Source organism: Gorilla gorilla, chromosome X, assembly GCF_029281585.2.
Source record: "Gorilla gorilla gorilla isolate KB3781 chromosome X, NHGRI_mGorGor1-v2.1_pri, whole genome shotgun sequence".
Classification (NCBI taxonomy): domain Eukaryota; kingdom Metazoa; phylum Chordata; class Mammalia; order Primates; family Hominidae; genus Gorilla; species Gorilla gorilla.
The window spans coordinates 123,485,861-123,508,252 of NC_073247.2; the positions used below are offsets into that span (position 1 = coordinate 123,485,861).

General features: G+C 37.8%; 1 protein-coding gene across 8 annotated transcripts in view; it reads left to right on the forward strand.

Annotated features, from left to right (window-relative positions):
- Positions 1-22,392, forward strand: part of ALG13 (ALG13 UDP-N-acetylglucosaminyltransferase subunit) — an 84,994-nt gene that overhangs the window by 35,499 nt on the left and 27,103 nt on the right. For all 8 annotated transcript variants that reach the window (XM_019019586.4, XM_019019588.3, XM_063703058.1 and 5 more), the window contains 15 exons: positions 1,235-1,316; positions 1,501-1,663; positions 3,489-3,564; positions 4,557-4,665; positions 5,733-5,797; positions 6,724-6,824; positions 7,841-7,968; positions 9,681-9,927; positions 10,204-10,317; positions 10,486-10,642; positions 11,057-11,177; positions 13,268-13,300; positions 13,398-13,453; positions 17,927-17,998; positions 19,591-19,756. In XM_019019586.4, coding sequence (XP_018875131.2) covers positions 1,235-1,316; positions 1,501-1,663; positions 3,489-3,564; positions 4,557-4,665; positions 5,733-5,797; positions 6,724-6,824; positions 7,841-7,968; positions 9,681-9,927; positions 10,204-10,317; positions 10,486-10,642; positions 11,057-11,177; positions 13,268-13,300; positions 13,398-13,453; positions 17,927-17,998; positions 19,591-19,756 — 1,690 coding nt within the window. The remainder of the gene's footprint in view (positions 1-1,234; positions 1,317-1,500; positions 1,664-3,488; positions 3,565-4,556; positions 4,666-5,732; positions 5,798-6,723; positions 6,825-7,840; positions 7,969-9,680; positions 9,928-10,203; positions 10,318-10,485; positions 10,643-11,056; positions 11,178-13,267; positions 13,301-13,397; positions 13,454-17,926; positions 17,999-19,590; positions 19,757-22,392) is intronic.

Here is a 22,392-nt window from a genome sequence, read left to right on the forward strand (position 1 = left end):
CACTTGACTTCAGTACTTTGAAATGGATTATTACTGAAATAGAATTGTGATTTCCAAAAAGACAAGTGAAGAATAATAGACCTGGGATCAAATAACTGGATTACTGGGAGAAGTTAGCCCAGGGAAGAGTAGGAAGACAGAAAAAAAGAATGCTTAGGATAATTTTTTTTTCTGCCAAGGAGGCTTGGTGGCAACATCTTTCCACAGATTGCAGAATCATTTTGAGTAACTCAGGTTGCTGATACCTTCAAAATGGAAGAACCTTAATCACTAGGGATTATATCCCTTATATAAGACAGTTTTTTGTTTTTTTTTTTTTAAGAGATGGGGATCTCACTGTGTTGCCTAGGCTGGAGTGTGGTGGTTATTCACAGGTGAGATCATAGCACACTATAGCTTCAAACCCCTGGGCTCATGTGACCCTCCTGCTGTAGTAGCTGAGACTGTAGGCACACACCATCCCACCTGGCGAAGACAGATTTTTTCAACAAAAATTCAGAAAGGTTTTGGAACAGTTATATAAACAAATTTCATCACATGCAACATTTTGACTGAAAAAATTTTGCTTAACAAGCATGGCCTTTGAATTGTTTCAGGGAAAAAAAAACCTTTAGGGATTCAGGGAATCAGCTCAGACATTAAACTGTCATTTTTGTAGCCTGAGATGTGCCTTAATTCATTGAGGAAGTCTCTCTAGCAGTATTGGTGCTATATAGTGTATTGATATATTGCTATATAGTGTATTGATATATTGCTATTCAGTTAAATGGATAACTTTTGAAATAATTGAATAAAATCCCTTTCCTCCCTTAGTCTGAGTTTGGAGTATTTGGGTATTTGACCTAATTTTTCCAGTCATTCTTAGAAGTTAGCTGGGTCTTTTGGCATCTGTTAGGCTTTCTGTTATGTTCAATAACTCAATTTCTAAGTGTTCCTTTTTTTTTTTTTTAGCAAATTTGTAAATCAGGACTTGTTTGGTATATTAATGTGATTGAGGCTCACAGTGTAACCTTAGTAGTGATTTTAATCTTGGCATTTAAAAGTCACTGCCAAGAAAATCTCTATGAGGTACAGGTTGCATTTCCTTATATTTAGATTTTAAAAATCACTTTACAAAAATTCAATTAGTTATCAGTTACTGACTACTGACTCAATTTCAAGTTAATTATCATCTTAATTTCATGGTTTTAAGATGTGTAACATTCACTTAATTGTTCTGTGTGTTTTTCTTTAGATTCTACTCTGCTATTCAAGTAGTGGTCACTATGATTCTGTGTACTCAAAACAATTTCAGTCAAGTGCAGCTGTTTGTCAGGGTATGTGAAGGCTTTATAAATTGTGGGTGTGATTTCAGATGACTTGTTTTCACTCAGGGACCCACCATGAATAGCCCCTTTAAAACCTTGTTGGTACCTATTTGCACGCAGGATTATGACTATTTTCACATAGTTAATATAAATCTTATTTTGACAATTGGAATTTTGGCCATTTTTTCTTCAGCTGTATTGTACGAAATTCTCTATAAAGATGTGTTTGTTGTGGATGAAGAAGAGTTGAAGACTGCGATTAAATTGTTTCGAAGTGGTTCTAAGAAGAACAGAAATAATGCTGTGACTGGAAGCGAGGATGCCCATACTGATTACAAGAGTTCAAATCAGAATAGGTAATAAAGGGAAAGGGGATATCATGATAATTATGTTCCATACTTCTGTGCATAATCATTTGAAAGTGGAAGGGGCCTGGCAAGCTTATGAGTTAGGTTACATATTCACACGTACACATATGTTAGGATATATATTTTTAATGGGGGGAGAGTTTTACCAAAGAGATGTGTCGTGAGATGCCCAGACTTGGGGGTTTTGTTCAGGTCCGTTTTGTATTGCTAGAAGAAACTTCAGAACTATCTAATTACATGATTCTCAAACTTTAGTTGTATAAGAATTATAGTGCTTGTTAGAAAGGCAGATTCCTGGGCCTACTGTCACAAAATTTGAGGTCAGGATGGGACCAGGAATCTGTTTTTTAAACAAGTGTGCCTAAGCATTCTGATGTAGGTAGGCTGTGGATCATACTTTGAGAAAATACTGATTCTAAAGTAGCACCATCATTTTCTAGGTAATAACTGAGGTTAGTTGACACATCCAGCCAGTAGAAAATTTCTCAGTGTAAGTTTTGGGAGTGTTTTAGTGTCTGCCTTTGGTATGCACTATGAGTGTGCCTCTGAGGAAACAACTGTTGAACAGCTCTAGTTGAACACTTTGGGTTTGAAATAATAAAGTACACGTCTTATATTTCTTCCTAATTCCTAGTTCTGCCTGCAAATTCAGATAGGTTTGGTGCTAGGTAAGTGTCACCTTGTGTTTTTTGTCTTGCAGTTCTATTTCTTGGATGTTTAAAGCTTACAATTTTTTTTCTTTTTTTTCTTTTTTTTTTTTTTTGTGACGGAGTCTCGCTCTGTCAGCCAGGCTGGAGTGCAGTAGTGCGATCTCAGCTCACTGCAACCTCCGCCTCCCAGGTTCAAGCAGTTCTCCTGCCTCAGCCTCCCGAGTAGCTGGGACTACAGGTGCGTGTCACCAAGCCCGGCTAATTTTTTGTATTTTTAGTAGAGATGGGGTTCACTGGTTTAGCCAGGATGATCTTGGTCTCCTGACCTCGTGATCCATCTGCCTCGGCCTCCCAAAGTGCTGGGATTACAGACGTGAGCCACCACACCCGGCAGAAGAGGGTTTTTAAAGCTTATTTGGGACTGCCAGGAGTGGCAACCATGTATTAGGGTAAAGGTTGCTTCATTCTTCACTGATTACTTGTCTTAAGGACTTCAGGCTTACGGAAACTACAGTAGTCAGAAGGCAAGGTATATTAGTTATGTTTTGCTGTGTAGCAATGTTACTACAAACTGGCCAGCTTAAAACAGCACATTTTTCTCACAAGTTATGTGGATTAGGAATCTGGACATGGCTTAGCTGGATCTTCTGCTGAGTGTCTCATAAGACTGTAATGAGGATGTTGGTCAGGACTGAGTTCTTATATGGAGCTTTGACTGGAGAAAGATCTACTTCCCCACTCATGGTTCTTGGCAGCATTCAGTTCCTTCGAGCTATAGGACTGAGAGCTTCAAGTTTTTGCTGTCAGTTGGCAGAAGTAACTCTCAGCTCTGCTATATTGCAGTGGTGAATATGGCTGTTTGCTTCCTTATAGGCAGCAGAGGAGAGAGAGAGACCAGTAAAATGAATGAGGCAGGGATCATAGGGATCACCCTAAGAGTGTGTTCTCACAGGAGTTGTAAAATATAGGAGGTAATCTGCTAAGTATATTGTAGCACATACTTATAAAAAGGAAGCATAAATGCAAATGTTGGAATGAAAAAGCATTTGCCTTATTTTTAGAACTGAGCTAATTTACCACTAGGTGGTGGTGTAGTCGTTAGGCTTAACATAAGTAAATTCTTCATTTATAAAAAGCTCTTTGCTCTAAATCTTTTGAATTAGGATGGAAGAGTGGGGTGCCTGCTACAATGCTGAAAATATACCAGAGGGCTACAATAAAGGAACAGAAGAAACAAAGGTTTGATATTTTCTAAGGCAAAGAATTTTCATAGTCTTGGCTTGCAGCATCATGACTTAAACTAGTTAAAGTCAGATATTATATTCTAGTTATATGGGTTGAGGGAGGAGTTGGTCATTTTCCTTTGTGAAAGTCTTACCTATATTTAAACTTCAAATGCATACTTAATGTTCTTTGAATTCTTATTTTTACAGAGTTTTAGATTTTTCAGAACAAACTGAACACTTCAGAAATTTCAAGAGCAATATGTTTTTAAGTTAAATATTACAAACCCAATATTTAGTTTGTAATCAGTCTTCTGACACTAAGGTTTTTTTCATTAAGGAATACAATGCCTATCTTTATTTTATTCAAACTAGGTGATAATCATGGTTTAAAGTTAGAGAAACAGAAATTTCATCATCCGTATAGGACTAAAATCAAATAGGCCTTCAGTTTGAGGCTAGCTAAATAAGTCAAATACTATTATAGCAATCTCTGTGTATACCTGAGGTGCTTGTAATTTTGGAATAGTATTGAATATGGTGAAATTCTAGGAAAGCAGAAGAAAGACGGTAGTTCCCTTTGGAAATTTTAACAGGATTTGACCATAATGAAGTAACCTTCAGATATTTCCAGGTGATTGTAGAGTACAGAAATACTTGCACCTCCATGTGTATATCATGATAACACTTCCTGAATAGCTCTGAATTTTTAATCCTGGTTTGTGTTGCATTGGTTTATATGGGATGTGTCCTGAGTCATTGCCTGGTTTAGACATTATTTCCCTTCTGCCATCTAAAACCTTTTAGATTACTTGCATTTTGCTACTTTAGTCTCCTGATTTTTAAAATATATGGCAAAATTTATTGTGCGATTTATTTCTTGTTTTAATAAAGAACGACGTGGTGTTTTTTTTTTTTTTTTTTAAGAAGGAAGAAACTTAATTCTTCCTTCTTCATAGAAGGAAGACTAAGGATTGTGAGTTTGTAGCATGATTATTTTTGTTTTAGTCTCCAGAAAATCCATCAAAGATGCCCTTCCCCTATAAGGTGCTCAAAGCCCTGGATCCAGAAATCTATCGTAATGTAGAATTTGATGTTTGGTTGGACAGCAGAAAAGGTAATGAAATATCAACAGGATACTTTTGAATCCTGACAAATCCAGGAGTATAATTTTGCAAATTATGGTGAACATCTCTTATAAGAAATACTGTTATAGAAAATAGCCTGATGCTTTTTATCTTACTTTATATATGATTTAAATCCAAAGGAGGGAACATAGCTTTAGAAGTGGGAAGGATCTTTTAAAGTCTGATGTTTGCCTGGGACTTCAACTTTGCAAAGACTGTGTGGAGATAATTTTTAGATAGCAGTAAGAAACTTAGTGACTGAAAACAAGCTCATCTTAAATTCCAGGTGTTAAGACCACCTTCCTTGATAAATGAGTAGGTTAGGCCTGACACACCAACTGTTTTTATGTGGTCTATGAGCTAAGAATGGTCTTTAATCCTTAAATGGCAGAAAAAATTAAAAGAATAATATATTGTGACACATGAAAATTATATAATTCAAATTTCAGTGTTCATAACATTTTACAGCAGAGTTTGAGTACTGAGAGTCTTATGGCCCAAGAAACTGAAAATACTATCTGGCTCTTTACGGAAAAAGTTTACCAACCCTTGAAAATAGGTCATTGTTTCTCTACTTATAAGATAACTAAAGTGATCAACCTAGGCCTTAAAGTTTTGCCTTCAAGATAAGCCTTTAGTATTTCACATTCAACTCCTTGAACCCTGGTAAACCTAGCTGTAGTTAACAATCTAGAATGAGGTTAAGACCTTGGGAAACACAGTAAGTTGTTAAAAAAAAAAAATAGGTTGATTTGAGAAGCTGAATAATGTTACTTTCAAATTGTACCTCGTTAGTGTTTGACTATCTCTGATTACAAACTCCCAGTTTCCACCTATTTGTTTTTTAAAGCACAAAATTATTCTGGCGCGTCTTTTTAAATTGACTGCAGAAATAACTCATCCAGAATGATAGAATCGCCCTTTGGGACTTTACCCCTATTTTCACTTATAGTGGTAGCGTTGTCAAAGGCACTACGGTAAAAGTAAATGAGGAAATTAAATGATATAGGAAAGGAACCAGTTTAGTTGAGCTTGAATCTTCATTTTCTTTTAATAGAACTTCAAAAATCTGATTACATGGAGTATGCTGGGAGACAGTACTATTTGGGAGACAAGTGTCAGGTTAGTTCCTTCTTCAAGAATCAGTAATTTGCTTAAGAATGTGCTTTTTGTCATAATATGAGTTGAGCAAGACTTATTTACAAAGTACTAGAAACTTTTTATTTATATTTTTAAAGAGATAGGGTCTAGCTCTGTTGCCTAGGCTGGAGTGTAGTGGCATGATCATGGCTCATTGCAGCCTCGAACTCCTGGGCTCAAGTGATCCTCCTTTCCTCAGCCTCTCTAGTGGCTGGGACTACAGGCACATACCACCATGCCTGGCTAATTTTTTTAATTTTTTTTTTTTTTTTTTTTTTTTTGAGACGGAGTCTTGCTCTGTCTCCCAGGCTCTGGAGTGCAGTGGCATGATCTCTGCTCACTGCAAGCTCTGCCTCCCGGGTTCATGCCTCAGCCTCCCAAGTAGCTGGGACTACGGGCGCCTGCCACCACGCCTAATTTTTTGTATTTTTAGTAGAGACGTGGTTCCACCGTGTTAGCCAGGATGGTCTTGATCTCCTGACCTTGTGATCCACCCATCTCAGCCTCCCAAAGTGCTGGGATTACAGGTGTGAGCCAGTGCACCTGGACTATTTTTATTTTCTTTTATAGAAACAGGGTCTTACTATGTTGCCCAGGCTGGTCTCATTCCTGGCCTCAAGTGATCCTCCCACCTTGGCCTCCCAATGTTGGGATTACAGGCATGAGCCACCACACCCAGCCGGAAAAAAAATGTTTCTTTAATGTCTGTGTTAAATTTTAATTACAAATTTAGTGATTAGATGTAAGGTTTTTTCAGTATGTGCTGTCTCCATTGATCCAGACTGGCAGTGTTGATATGAATTACTTTAAAAAGTAGACACTGAACTCCATTTGGGGAAAAGTGGTATTTTGTTTGGCATTAGCTGTATCTGTCACTAGTCTTGAGACTAGATGTATTCTCTTTTCAGGTTTGCTTGGAATCAGAAGGAAGATATTATAATGCTCATATCCAGGAAGTTGGAAATGAGAACAATTCAGTAACAGTCTTCATTGAAGAATTGGCGGAAAAGTAGGAATATGATAATTTGTTGAATTACTGAAATTTTGGTTCCTGGTTCCATTTTGTAATATTAAATTGAGAATTACCAGGATGCTAGTAAGAGAACCAGAATTGTATCTACTGTTGGCCTAGGATGACTTATCTTGAATTATAAAAGCATGTGCTGAGGTATGAAATATCAATATAGATATTAGATATGTATAAAAGTTTTCAAATCTTAAGACACTAGCCTACTTATTAGAAATATTAAGTACAACAGAATTCTGATACAAAACTGTTCATAGTAATTGCAAAGTTGAATTAATAACTGAGCCTCTGCCAGTTATTCTCAAACTTTACCATGCACCAGAATTACCTGGAGGGCTTGTGAAAACACGAGATTAGTGAGCCCAGTCTCTAAAGTTTCTGATTCAGTAAGTCTGAACTGGGGCCCATGAATTTTAATTTTGGACAAGTTTCCAGGTGATGATAATGCTGCTGGTCCACTTTGAGAACCATTAAATGAGGCTGTGCTGCTTTAACAACCAAAACATTTCAGCAGCTTAAAACAGTAAGGTCCTTCCTCCTTCATTTAGCATGTCCATAGTGGGTCAGCAAATGGGATCCGGTTCAACAGAGATTCTATTTTAACACGTGCATCCATGATCATAGGGAATAAAATGAGAACAAACCACTTGCTGAATCTTAAAATGTCTCATACATTATTAACCAGAGTGGTTTACATTCCCAAGCCTCATGTCAATGGGGTGGGGAAATTTAATCCTCCAAGGAGGCGCAGCAAATATTTGTGAACTAATACAGTCTACCACAGTCTTTCTTCTGAAATGTCATCGGTACTAGAAACAGCAGTGAAATTGTACGAACTACTCTTAAGTTTTCTAAACTAATAAAAAATTAAACAAGGAAACTGGTGTCAACCAGGTTTTAATAGAATACACTTGAAGTATAAGGGGTGGGATACGTGTATTGAATGAAAGTTAAGTCTGTGTTGCAGTATCTTCATAGTGATACCTTTAACTTTTAAGGCATGTTGTTCCACTGGCTAACTTAAAACCAGTTACCCAAGTGATGCCTGTTCCTGCCTGGAATGCTATGCCCAGTCGGAAAGGAAGAGGTTACCAGAAAATGCCTGGGGGATATGTCCCGGAAATAGGTTTGTATGCTAAAGGTTGTTATTTTATTTTTCCCTTCATGTACCTGCTTTTACTTACCTACATTGTACTACTTTTTAAAGGTATGTCATATGTCTTGTTGTAGGGTAGGGTTTCTCAACTTTAGCACTACTGATAATGGAATGGATACTACTTCATTTTCGGGGATTTGTCCTGTGCATTGTAGGGTGCTTCATAGCATCCCTGGCTTCTATCCACTAGAAACAAAAATGTTTCCGGACATTGCCAAATATTCCCTAGAGGAGGGAGAGGCACAGTTGTCCCTGGTTGAGAACCATGGTTCTTAAGGGACTTTGTGTAAACTTAAGCACTCATATTTGAGAGCTAAAAAGAAAAAAATGATCTTGTGGAGATGAGTAGAATGATGGTTACCAGAGGCTCAGAAGGGTATTGGGGGTGGGGGATAAAGAGGGATTAGTTAATGGGTACAAAAATAGGTAGTAGGATTAAGATCTAGTATTTGGTAGCATAATAGGGTGACTGTAGTTAACAATTGCATATTTCAAAAAAAACTAGAGGACTGGATTTGGAATGTTCCCAACATAAAGAATTTGTAAATGTTTGAGGTGATAGATATCCCAGTTACCTTGATTTGATCATTATACATTGTATGCTTGTATCAAAATAGTGCATGTACCCCATAAATACGTACTGTTCTACACCTATAAAAATTAATTTAAAAAACTTAAGCTGACATGGATCTTAACCTGAGGGGGAAAAATATTTCTTAGAGAACTAGGAAAATACCTCATAGAAGCAGCCAGGGATATTAACAGGCATAATTTATTAGAGAATAGTAATGTATGTGATTGGATGACTCAGAGTTTTTGGGGTTTTTGTTTGTTTGTTTGTTTGAGACGGAGTCTCGCTCTTTGGCCCAGGCCGGACTGCAGTGGCGCTATCTCGGCTCACTGTAAGCTCCACCTCCCGGGTTCACGCCATTCTCCTGCCTCAGCCTCCCGAGTAACTGGGACTACAGGCGCCTGCCACCGCGCCTGGCTAATTTTTTTTGTATTTTTAGTAGAGATGGGGTTTCACCGTGTTAGCCAAGATGGTCTTGATCTCCTGACCTCGTGATCTGCCCGCCTCGGCCTCCCAAAGTGCTGGGATTACAGGCGTGTTTTTTTTTTTTTTTTTTTTTTTTTGAGACAGTCTCACTCTGTCGCCCAGGCTGGAGTGCAGTTGTGCGATCTTGGCTCATTGCAACCTCCACCTTCCGGGCTCAAGCAATTCTCCTGCCTCAGCCTTCTGAGTAGCTGGGATTACAGGCGCACGTTACCACGCCTGGCTAATTCTTGCATTTTCAGTAGAGACGGGGTTTCACCATGTTGACTAGGCTGTCCTTGAACTCCTGACCTCACCCACCTCGGCCTTCCAAAGTGCTGGGATTACAGGCGTGAGCCACCGTGCCTGGCCGTGGATGACTCAGTGTTTTGATGACCTATACTAACCTGCCCGTACTGGGGATAGTGCCGAGATATACCCATTGATACAGAAATTACCTGCTGGTTTTGTCCTTCCAAATAAAAGATCTAGTATATCCTTCAAAAATACAAAAATTCCCTCCCTATGTTTATTTGGTTTGTTCCTAGGGGAAGCATTGGAAAGTTTAAGGCAGTGTGGTGGTGACAGTACACTGGGCCTTTTGCTTTGATTATGAAGCTTATTTGCTACCTCTTTGTTTGCCTGAAAGTTATATCAGAGATGGACATAAAGCAACAGAAGAAGATGTTCAAGAAAATTCGAGGGAAAGAAGTTTACATGACTATGGCTTACGGCAAGGGAGACCCCCTCCTCCCACCCAGGCTGCAGCACAGTATGCATTATGGGCACGATCCTCCAATGCACTACTCACAGACAGCTGGCAATGTTATGTCTAATGAACATTTTCATCCTCAGCATCCATCTCCGAGACAAGGTCGGGGATATGGGATGCCCAGGTAAGACATTGACAGATTTGTATTTTCATGGTCTAGGGAAATACGAAGCAATTGAAGAGATCCAAGAAGATAGAATGCCATCAAGATGAGGGTCTCTGTGACATACAGACTGTATTTCATTAATAATAGTTAGCCCTAATGCCAGTATTGCAGAGAGCAGAGCTCTTTCTAGTTGAATGTTTTTAGAAAGACAGATTAGTTCTATTTAACTACAGAGACTGACTACTTAGGTATTAGTGAATAGAGAGTTCTAGTTTCCTTTCTCTTTATTCTTAGGAATTCATCTCGGTTTATAAACAGGCACAACATGCCGGGCCCTAAAGTTGATTTTTACCCAGGCCCAGGTAAAAGATGCTGCCAGAGCTATGATAACTTCTCTTATAGATCTCGGTAAGTATTGTGTTGAAAGTCAGAGAAAATTGGTAAGTCTGATTTCATTGCTGAACATTAATGTTTTAAAAAGTGTCAACTTTGAGATATTTGAACTGTTATTTAGAAATTAGGAACAAGTTACTATATTTCATCATTTTTACTTTTTTATTATTTGAACCACTTAAGTTCATTTAGACGTAGTCACCGCCAGATGAGTTGTATGAATAAGGAGTCCCAGTATGGATTTACCCCAGGGAATGGACAGATGCCCAGGGGCTTGGAAGAAACTATTACTTTTTATGAAGTTGAAGAAGGGGATGAGACTGCTTATCCAACTTTACCTGTGAGTGGATCAATGCTTTACTCAAAAAGCTGTTTACTTTTTTCATTTATTTTTTTGAAGTAAAGGCAATGTGGATAAATTTTAGATTTTGTACAAATAACCAAACAAAGCCTTTTCTGGAAAATGAAAATGAGAAAAGAGACATTTTCTCCCAGCTGTTCCTAGAGAAGGGAATAGAGGTAGACTTAATAATCTTGCCTATAGAGTATGGGTTAATATTTTCTATTTTCTTGATTTTTACTTCATATTTTTTGTATTCTAAACTGCATGGAAAACATTTAATTACAGAGTTCTCTTACAATAGCAGTTCACATTGTTAGGCTAGTTTTTAAACTGCCTTTTAAAACATCCCTCTAGCTTTTTTTTCTGACTACATAGTGAGAACTGCAGTGTATGTGTGTCTCTCTGATACAGAATCATGGAGGTCCCTCTACAATGGTTCCTGCTACTTCAGGATACTGTGTTGGAAGGCGGGGACATAGCTCAGGCAAACAGACTTTGAATTTAGAGGAGGGCAATGGCCAGAGTGAAAATGGTGAGTCAATTACAGTTAAATATTTTTTAAAAGATTCTTGTGGCATTAGCACATCAGGCCAGTGAAGTAGACCAATTTGGTTTTGGCATCTCTCTCTGTTCCAGTAGCTTAGTTCTGAAAGATTTATATAAGTTCTTAATGCTTGCTGGGTTTTGAATATGTCCTGGTGTTTCTCAGAAGAGTAGACTTCTATTTCAGTAGGCTGCTACATTGTTATAACTTGTTTTCAGCTCTCTGCATAGGTCTTTAGTGAGTTTTGACTTGGTGTCAGATATCAGTATGGAAAACATCTATTGGTTGTTAGTAAGGCACTATTGATAGTTGTCCTCACCATTTGTATATGTTAGGCTTTTCGTGTGACTGGCTATTATTTTTTAAGACTACTATGAAGTAACTATTTGATAGTTACTTCATACTATGAAGTCTATTTGATCTATAAACATTACTCTTTATTGAACCCTACGTGATACCCACTCTACTAAGTCATTATATTCATAATATATTCCTTCGTGTGCTCTTCTGAGGAATGTGCTGTCCCTATTTTACATATGAGGAAATTGAGATTCAGAGGGTAAATGACATGGCCAAGGTCATATCCTTGGTAAATGGCAGAGATATAATTTTTTGTAACTGTTTTATTGAGATATAATTTACATATCATACAATTCAGCTATTTAAAGAATACAATTCAATGGTTTTTTATTCAGAGTTGCATACCATCAACACAATTAATACTAGGACATTTTTATCACCACAATAGAGAAATCCTGTGCCCATTAGGAGCCATTCCCCATTTGCCCCAACCCCCAGCCCTTGGCAACCATCAGTCTGTTTTCTGTCTCTATGGATTTGCCTCTGCTGGACATTTTTTTATAATTGGAATCATATACACACACATAGCCTTAACAGTTTTTATGTTGACTCCTACCATGGAATGTGTTTATTTTTACCTTGTTACTTTTAAAAGATACTGTATATCCCTATTGAAACAATTGTGGAGCATTGAGTGGCTTAAGGAGGTGTCAGGCATTCCTAATGACTTGATTTATGAATAAGTTCCTTATTTTCTTGTACTCTTTTTTTCTACTAGTGTAGAAAAAAATAGATATTTTTAGGAATTTAATGAGTAAAAAAATCTACTGCAAGAATGATCTGTGAAAACTTTGTACGTATGTGCATGCGTGTGCTTAAGGACATTTACTGTCTGCTCTCTTATTTAGATGACCCTTTTGTCTTTTAGCTCTATGGGTAGTGTGGCATATTTGAAATAACCAAATCTTTGCTCCCACCTTAAATCTGGAGGAGTTTCATGCATGTGTGTTTGATAAGTGGTGTGTTTAAGAATCAAATTTAGTTTAGAACTGTGGGGTTATATTTGGTGGAAAACTGTCCGATTGAGTATTGACTTTCTCTGCATTTCAGTGGTACAGAAATCTTAAAAGTACTTCAGTCTACTGAGCCATCCTTTGAGGACACACTCATTTTACATGTATTACTTACATGAAACAGATTGAAAAACAGATGAGGCATACATATTCCCTTAATGTCCACCTAAGGAAACAGTGGATTATACTCATACTTTATAGTCACCATTGAGTATTTAGTATGTGTAAAGCACTATGCTAAGTTACTTTCACTTCCATTAACCATCCTCAAAAGGCCTATGAGCTGGGTACTGTTATTCCATTTTACAGTGAAGAATTGAGGCACAGAGATTAAATAACTTGCCTAAAGTCATGTAGTTAATCAGAATTCAAATCTAGGCAGTCCTCACTCCAGAGCCTATGTGCTTAATCACCACACTGTAGCCTCACTGGAAAAATTGGACACAACTGAGTTTTCACTTCTGCCTGACCTCTAAGAGCTAAGTGGATTTTCAGAGGAGAAATTTGTACAGCTTACAGCTAGTCTGTGGCTTCAATATCTGTTGACTAGTGTGAAAGCTCATATCACTTTTCAGGATGTATGCATTTTAGTTTTGAACATATAACCATAAAACTGGTGGAAAAAGCAAGTGCTGGCCATTTGGCTCTGCTGAGCTAAAAAGACCTATATAAACACATTTCTTCTGTCTTGTCTTTTTTCCCCAGGGCGATATCATGAAGAATATCTTTATCGTGCAGGTCAGTAAGATCTAGAAGTGATCTGGCATTCATCATTGTTTATAGAATTTCAAGCTATAAAATAATGCTCATTTTTTACTTTGGCTATATTCTCTAGAGCCAGACTATGAAACTTCAGGTGTTTATAGCACAACTGCATCTACAGCAAACTTGGTAGGTATTTAATAATAGCAAAGAGTTATAGCTCCTACTATGTACTAGGGCACTGTTAAGAGCTATACATATAAATGTATTTAAATCAGAACAACCCTGTGAGGCTTAGTATCATTCTCATTTTGAAGATGAAATTGAGACAGAAATTAACTCGTGTTCTGGAACTAATATATTTAGAGATATTCTAACATAGGCAGTAATGATCTTTTAGAAGGTTTTATTATGATTTTTTTATTAGAATGGATGATGCATCTCACTCAATATAACAAAAGTTTGCTTCTCCTTTATGCTACATGTCTAGTAGAGGTCTATAGAAGGGCTTGCTCAGGTACTCAGGCTGATGGAAATTCTTCCACAATTGCCAGGGCAGGAAATAAAATTCGGTAAATGGTGCACTGGCTCTTACAGTTTCCAGTAGAGGTGATACGTGTCACTTTCTTTTCCATTTCACTGGCCAGAGCAGGTCCCACTGAAGAGTCTAACTTTTCTGTGCTGGAAGGCAAAAAGAAACATGTTAACAGCACTAAGAACTATATCATTCAACTTGCCCTCCCTCTCATAGGCAGAATACTTGTTTCTATCTCAAAGGAGGCATCCTAAAATGTCCCATTCAGTGTAATCAAACTCAAAGCCTAGGATTTCTGGGCTATGTGTAGTACTTGTTATATTGGGTCCAGATGTAGCTTCTTGTGATCTTGAGACCTAAAACCAAAAATACAGAGGTTTTATTTTTTCCCCCTCCCTCCCCAGTTTACAGTGCTGAAGCAGGGACTGAAATTTCTATTCATAAAGGGAGAAAAAAACAGTTACTGGCCTGTAGCAATTCTGAGACCTTCATGGGCAGACGTTGTAAGGGCCCCCAACATACTCATGGGACTCTTCCCTGGAGGAACTCTCGTTCATTTTCTGGGGCTCTTGGTTACTCCCAAGGCCCATCCTTCCTTGGCAGTGTTTGGAGTAGGCATTGGAGAATAATCCTTCCTTGGCAACCGAGCAGCTTTCTAAGCTTGCTACTTACAGAAGATTGGAGGCCCAAGGGTGGTTTTATCTCAGTTGAATGGTTTTAGTTCTGGCTCGTGATTTCTTTGGCTGTAAGATTAATTTATTCTGCTTCTGTTTGATTTCTTTTGGTTCCATGTACCAATAGCCATACTACAATTCTTTTCTATAGATATACTACTAAGATTTGCTATAATTCTTTGTGGTTTTATCCTTATATTTCTTTCTGTTTGATTGCAAGTGGCTTGAGTTTATCAGGCACTGATGGAAGAGCCATGCATTTTGGACATTTTTCTACAAGCCATTTTGTTGAAGTGCAAGGATTTACTAGGTGTTACATCCTTAGTTGAACTCTAGCTTTGAGACATCTTAATACACTCGGGTTTTAACCAAAGAGTTCATTCTTGCTGCGAGGTCGAGTTTTCACTGTTTGTCGTTGTTCAAACGATTCATCAATATTACCTTTTATAGTTTAGGGTTGAAACAGTTGTTCCTTCAACCCTGTGAGTCCCTGTATGCAAGGAATCTATTCCCTTTCATTCCTGCCTGCAAACTACTAATTCTCTCCTACACACACCTGTCTTAAAATAACTTGCTTTAAACAATGCCAACAGTTATCAAAGCACAATACTAACATCATGTCTTCTAAATTGCTTACCCTAAGAGCTACATGTTCATAATCTCCTTCTCAATTAGGATTTTGTTATAGCCGTACCCTACTTCTAGTTACCAATTTCTGTTTTAGTCAAGCTAGGTTATGCTGCAGTTAACAACCCCCCAAAATCTCAGTGGCTTAACTCAGGAAAAGTTGTTCTTGCTAATGTTATATAGCTCAATGCGAGTTGGCAGCAGGCTGCCAGACTATGACTGTTCTTCATAGTCACCCAGGGACCCAGGCTGATGGACACATGCCATCATGATCATCACAGCAGGGCAAAAGATACAGAAATTGAACACTGACATTTCTGATCATATTTTATTAACCAAGTAACATGGTCATTCTTGACTTTGGATGGAGCTGGGAAGGGCAATCCTACCATCTATTCAGGAAATCTGGAATATTTATGAAGAACTTGAATAACTACCTTATATTCTCTAATTATGACTAAACTGTGGCAGCTTCATGTACTAAGTTTTTGTTTTTACTCTTTAGACAATATACCTTAGGAAGGAGAAGAAAACTCTGATATGTAATTCTCTCTGTTCTTTCTCCTTCCCTTACTTTGCTCCTTCCAGAGAAAGTTTTTTCCCCCATTTCCTGCCACCATTACTATTCTCATATCATGTACTTTTGATATCACCTCTTGAAGTAGCCAAGTAAGAATCTTACCACAAGGGATGACAAGAATACTTTTTTTCTATTCCTTCAATTTCACTTGTCACATGTTCCTTTTTGTTCTGAATTTAAACAACCTCAATAGCTTTCAATCTCTTCATATGTTCCAAGCCCTCTGCCCCCATCACCAAATCCATAGCAAATTTCTATTGTTGCTAAAATAAAGGATAAATGTCTTCAGAATTATCAGCATACATTTAAAAAAAACTCTTTGTCTTTAATTTTTAATTTCAATAGGTTTTTTGGAGAACAGGTGGTGGTTGGTTACAATGAATAAGTTCTTTAGTGATGACTTCTGAGATTTCAGTGCACCCATCACTTGAGCAGTGTACCACTGTAAGCAATGTATAGTCTTTTATCCCTCACCCACTTCCCACCATTTCCCCCGAGTCCCCAAAGTCCATTGTATCATTCTTATGCCGTTGCTTCCTTAGCTTAGCTTCCACTTATGAGTGAGAACATATAGTGTTTGGTTTTCCATTCCTGAGTTACTTCACTTAGAATAATGGTCTTTAATTCCATCTGAGTTGCTTCAGATGCCATTATTTTGTTTCTTTGTATGGCTGAGTAGTATTCCATGGTATATATGCACCACATTTTCTTTATCCACTTGATGATTAATTGATGGGCATTTGGGCTGGTTCCATATTCTTGCGATTGCAAACTGTGCTGCTATAAACATATATGTGCTAGTATCTGTTTTGTGTAATGACTTCTTTTCCTCTGGGTACATACGCAGGAGTGGGATTGCTGGATCAGATGGTAGTTCTACTTTTAGTTCTTTAAGGAATCTCCACACTGTTTTCCATAGTGGAAAACAGTGTACACAGTTGTACTAGTTTACACTGCCACCAACAGTATAAAACTGTTCCCTTTTCACCACATCCATGCCAACATCTATTTTTTGATATTGTTGATTATGGCCATTCTTGCAGGAGTGAGGCAGTATCGCATAATGGTTCTTATTTGCATTTCCCTGATAATTAGTGACATTGAGCATTTTTTCCTATGTTTGTTGACCATTTGTATATCTTCTTTTGAGAATTGTCTATTCATGTCCTTAGCTCACTTTTTGATGGGATTGTGTTTTTCTTGCTGGTTTGAGTTTCTTGTAGATTCTGGATATTAGTCCTTTGTCGAATGTATAGATTGCTAGATTGTGAAGATTTTCTCGCACTCTGTGGGTTGTCTATCTGTTTACTCTGCTGGTTTTTTCTTTTTGCTGTGCAGAAGCTTTTTTGCTTAATTAAGTCCCATCTATTTATCTTTGTTTTTGTCCAACGCAGGACTCTTTGAATAAAGATTTCCAGGCAAAGCCTTCTAAGAAATCATGAACATTTATTTCTACTTCTTATTTCCATGTCTAACACTCAAATAAATGTTTCTCTAGAAGCATTTGTTATTCACTTGGGAACTTCCGAGCCAGGGCAAATGTTTGCTTTTTGGCAGGGGCTTTGGCTATACTTGAACACAGACTTTGGAATTGTCCATGTTAAGTGGGGTTCACCTTTTCACAGTAAGGTACCTTTTGTTGTTTGCTGTGATTACCTTTCCCTGTTCTTTCTGTGCTCTTACTAATGTAACCAATCTCTGCTGGTAGAGTTTTTGCTGCCATGACAGTCTATCATGCATGAGTCCAAGCCATTCAAAATCATTTTTACTTTTAGAAAGACAGGGTCTTAAGCCAGAGGAGAATGATATTTGAATCTTACAATATCTATTAAATCCCGCTTAGATAAAACGCAGCTGAATAACCAGTTTACCCTTGTACCAAGCTACATATTCAGATAGAATGCCCTTTTTTTTTTTAAGTAAAACTATTGTTGGTCCTATGGTGCTTCAAGCTTTTAAGGCAAAGATCACTGAAAGAGTGTTTAGATTTCAATTATCAGTTACATTTTAGTATCTACATCAGGACTTGAGTTAGATGTGTTGAGGATTTCTGTAGATATGTAACAAAACAGTCACCTACATCACATTTTAGAGTGATAACTTTTAGAGCTTTGTCTTAGGAGTCACTTCCAAATTTGAATTTTTTCAGGACTGATCACTTTCATATAGTTTTAAAATATGTTGAAACAAAGTTATTGATGTGTTGTTTGTTTTTTTATTTAACTATATTTTTGTATTCATTAAAGTCTCTTCAGGACAGAAAGTCATGTTCTATGTCTCCTCAGGACACAGTTACCTCATACAACTACCCCCAGAAGGTAATCCTCATAGTGTTATTAAGCAGTTACAATGGCCTGAACACAGAAAAATGAATTTTCTCTTTTCATTTACCTTCATCATACTTCAAAGCAACTGCTTTCGTTCCTTTAGGTATTATTGTACCTTCTGGTGTCTGACACAGTGATTAGTAAATTAATTCAACAAATTATTGAGCATCTGCTGTGTTCCAGACACTGTTCTATGTGCTGGCTTTAGATTACTCATAGTCTCCTGTGAGCCTCTTTTATATAAAGAGTGAGTTAATCTAAATTACCCATCAATTCTGTCTCATTAACTGAAACTTAATTTTAAAGCTTTCCTGTAGAATGGAGAGTCAGCATTATAAAAAGGTAGCTGAAACCATAGGAGTAAACAAGATCATCCTGGGCAAAGGAAGAGATTGAGAAGGGCATCTAGAACAGAGCCCATGGATTATCAAATTTTAGAAAATGGGCAAAGAAGGACCATCCAAGAGGGAGGAAAAGCATGAGAGAGGAATATTATGGAAGCCCTAGGAAGAGAATGTTTCAAGGAGCAGCCAGGTGTCAGTTGCTGCCAAGAGGTCAAGCAACATAAGACTTAACAAAAGTCTACTAAGATTTGTTGACATAGAGACCACTGGTAACTTTGAATACAGTTTCAGAGAACCAGTGTGGGTAGCAGCCACACTGCAGTTGGGTGGGAAGAAAATGGAGACTCCCAGTGAGGACAGTATGTTCAAGAAGAGTCTGTTACCATTTATTGAATATCTTTCTGTGCACAGCCCTGTACTGGGTGCTGTGGAAAAATAGTTTATTCTCTTAAGGAGCTGTGGCCTAAGCAGAAAAAAAAAATTACAGTCTTACAATGTTATAAAAAATGCAAGGCACCTTTTCTCTTTAAAAAAGAAAAAAGTGTAGGCCAGATGCAGTGGCTCATGCCTGTAATCCCAACACTTTGGGATGCTAAGGCGGGCAGGTTACTTGAGCCCAGGGGTTCAACACCAGCCTTGGCAACATGACAAAACTGTCTCTACTAAAAATATAAAAAATTAGCTGGGCGTGGTGGTGCGTGACTGTAGTCCTAAGCTACTCAGGAGGCTGAGGTGGGAGAATCACCTGAGCCTGGAAAGTTGAGGCTACAGTGAATGAAATCATGCCACTTCACTTCAGCCTGGGCGATGGGAGTGAGACCCTGTCTCAAAAAAAGGTGTTTGCTTGTGTGGGGCAATATATATGCATGTAAAAATGAATTACAAATCTTTGGAATAAGATGCAGGAAGCCCAGAGGTTAACTGTTTGGGGAGCGGGCAACTAGGCAGACAGAGGACAGGGCTTGGAGGGAAACTTTCCATTGTATACGATTTAATACTTGATTTTCAAATCATATTAATGTATTACCTTTTTAGAAATAAATGAATTAAAAAATTAAAGCTCTCAAGTGACCTAAGATCTTCTGAAAGAAATAACCTTCCTATATAAGGTTTACATAAAGATTGACTTTCAGTGTTTTAGTTGTCTCAACTAATTACTATTTTCTGACGTTTAGGATCAGATAATCTACTGTTTGAAAAACCAAACTTAGAGTTTTGAACTTTCTTCCACACTTACAGGTGATGGGAAATATTGCAGCAGTTGCAGCTTCCTGTGCCAATAATGTTCCAGCTCCAGTCTTATCTAACGGTGCAGCGGCTAATCAAGCTATTAGTACCACTTCAGTTTCCTCACAGAATGCTATACAGCCTCTATTTGTATCTCCACCTACACACGGCAGGCCAGGTAGGTTATTAGCGGATGCTTACTTTGGAAGCCTCTTTTCCTATTCATGAACATGCACATCCAGCTGTTCTGGTAATTACATACCATTACTTTAATTTCCAGAATTAAATTTATTTAACCTACTTAATTATGTTCTGCCATTGAGGAATCCATGAGATTTGAGAGTCAGGGATTCAAGTTTATTCTTGAAAATTTCATGCTGGTGAGATTTTATACCTTTCATTTTGCTACCTGCTGAATTAGGGGACTTGTACTAGTTTCTCAAACCTTGGGTTAAGTTTTATCATATAAGAGTTAAGATAGCGATGCTTCTCACCTTATAGCAAACTTTTCAGGAATTTATTCTATAAAACACGTTCCTTTGTAATGAATAATGGTCCTGTAAATATCATAATAAAAGATACAGGCTCTGGAATTTAAAAGATCTGGGTTAGAATCCTGGTTTTACAACTTATTGTGTAATTTTGCACAAATTATTGAAGCTTTTTATCTGTGGCTTGGGGGTACTGATAGTACCAATTCATGAAGTGGTTGTGGACTTTTCAGTAAGTTAATAAAATTTTAAATTATCAGCAGACTTTTAGGAAGGTGGTGGCAACAACAGCATTAGCTTTTCTGAGTCTCAAAATAAAAATGGAAATAGTGAAGTCAAAACCCATGACACCTACAAAAATCTAGGTGACAAGGTATCCCCATGAACCCCAGGATTTAAGCAGGTAGGGACAAACCACTAGTCACAAGACCTGCATGCTATCAGGGTCTGTGAGGGAGCAAGAACATAGAAGCATTGAGGATGTTGTCTTATGTACCTGAGAATTCCAGTGAATAAGAAGTCACTGAAAAGTAGGGCAGACAATTTGGAAGCAGCAGCCAAAACTGGGAAGGGATTTGGTCTCTCTAATACTAGGTGAGTGCATGAGGCACATAGTAGAAGGACTTGAAGGGCTTAGAACAGTTTAACCTCTAACTCTTCAAAATTGACCTGCCAGAGTTCCCTTTTAGGACAGTATTCCTCACTGGGAAGAAACTGCTAAGAGTGGAATCTGAATTGATCAGGATAGAGAAAAGAGCAGGTCAGGGAAAAGAACAAAAGAAAAGGATTAAGGTCAAATGCTACACAAATATATCTTAAGGAATAAAAAGCAGAATATCCCTACAGACAATGAAAACATGTTAGAAATGAAACGCTAAACAGATCTAAATAAACTAAAAACTGTGACAAAGTATTTCAAAATGAGCTAAAGATATTAATAATACAAAACATTAAAGAATAACATAAATCAGAATTAGAAAAACTCACCTGAGGTGATAGAACTCAGGAAAGAATTATAAAGGGGAGAAGGTCATTTTAGTAATGGAGACTAAACTGTAATGAGCTTGAGCAAATACAGGTTGAGTATTCTTTATTCAAAGTGCTTGGGACCAGAAGTGTTTTGGACTTAGGATTTTTTTAGATTTTGGAATATTTGCATTATGCTTGTTGAGCATTCCTAATCTGAAAATCCAAAATTCTCCAATGAGCATTTCCTTTGAGCACTATGTAGGCACTCCGAAAGTTTTGGAATTTGGAGCAGTTTGAATTTCAGATTTTCAAATTAGGGATACCCACTCTGTATGTACAGCAGATAATGCTTTAAGAGAAATAAGAGTGCTTTAGGCTTTAAATTTTTTTTGTTTGAGACGGGGTATTGCTCTGTCACCAAGGCTGGAGTGCAGTGACATGATCATGGCTCACTGCAGCCTGGATCTCCAGGGTTCAAGCAGTCCTGCTGCCTCAGTCCCCCCAGTACCTGGGACTATAGGCACACGCCACCACACTCGGCTAATTACTGTGTTTTTGTAGAGACAGGGTCTTGCCATGTTGCCCAAGCTGGTCTTGAACTCCTAGGCTTAAGTGATCCACCCACCTCAGCCTCCCAAAGTGCTGGGATTACAGGCATGAGCCACCACACCCGGCCATAAACTTTAGAAAAAAAAAAAAAAAAGATGTAAGAAGAGGGAAATCTAAAATTGAAAAAAAAAATGAAGATAAAGATTTAAAAGCGACATATTTGAAGTTAGGCAAATGAGATCAAACACAGATAGAAGTCTCTGAAAAAACCAAAGTAAAGGGACAAAATAATACTAAAAGCTATAATTTAGAAAACTTTGCTGAAGTTTTGTATTAGGTTGTTTTCACACTGCTATAAAGAAATGCCTGAGACTGGGTAATATATAAAGGAAAGAGGTTTAATTTACTCACAGTTCTGCATGGCTGAGGAGGCCTCAGGAAACTTGCAATCATGGCAGAAAGCGAAGGGAAAGCAGACACCTTCTTTACAAGGCACCAGGAGAGAGAGAAAGAGCAGGAGAAACTGCCATTTATAAAACTATCAGATCTCATGAGAATTTACTCACTATCACAAGAACAGCATAGGGGAAACCGCTCCCATGATCCAGCCACCTTCCACCAGGTCTGTCCCTTGACACCTGGGGATTACAACTCAGTTTACAATTCAAGATGAGATTTGGGTGGGGACAGAGTCAAACCATAAGTTTAAAAAGTTTTAAAAGTACATACTTGAAACAGCACCCTGAATACCTGAGAATATTGACCCAGAGCAATAAACAGCAGAATATTCTAATAAAGTTGCTAG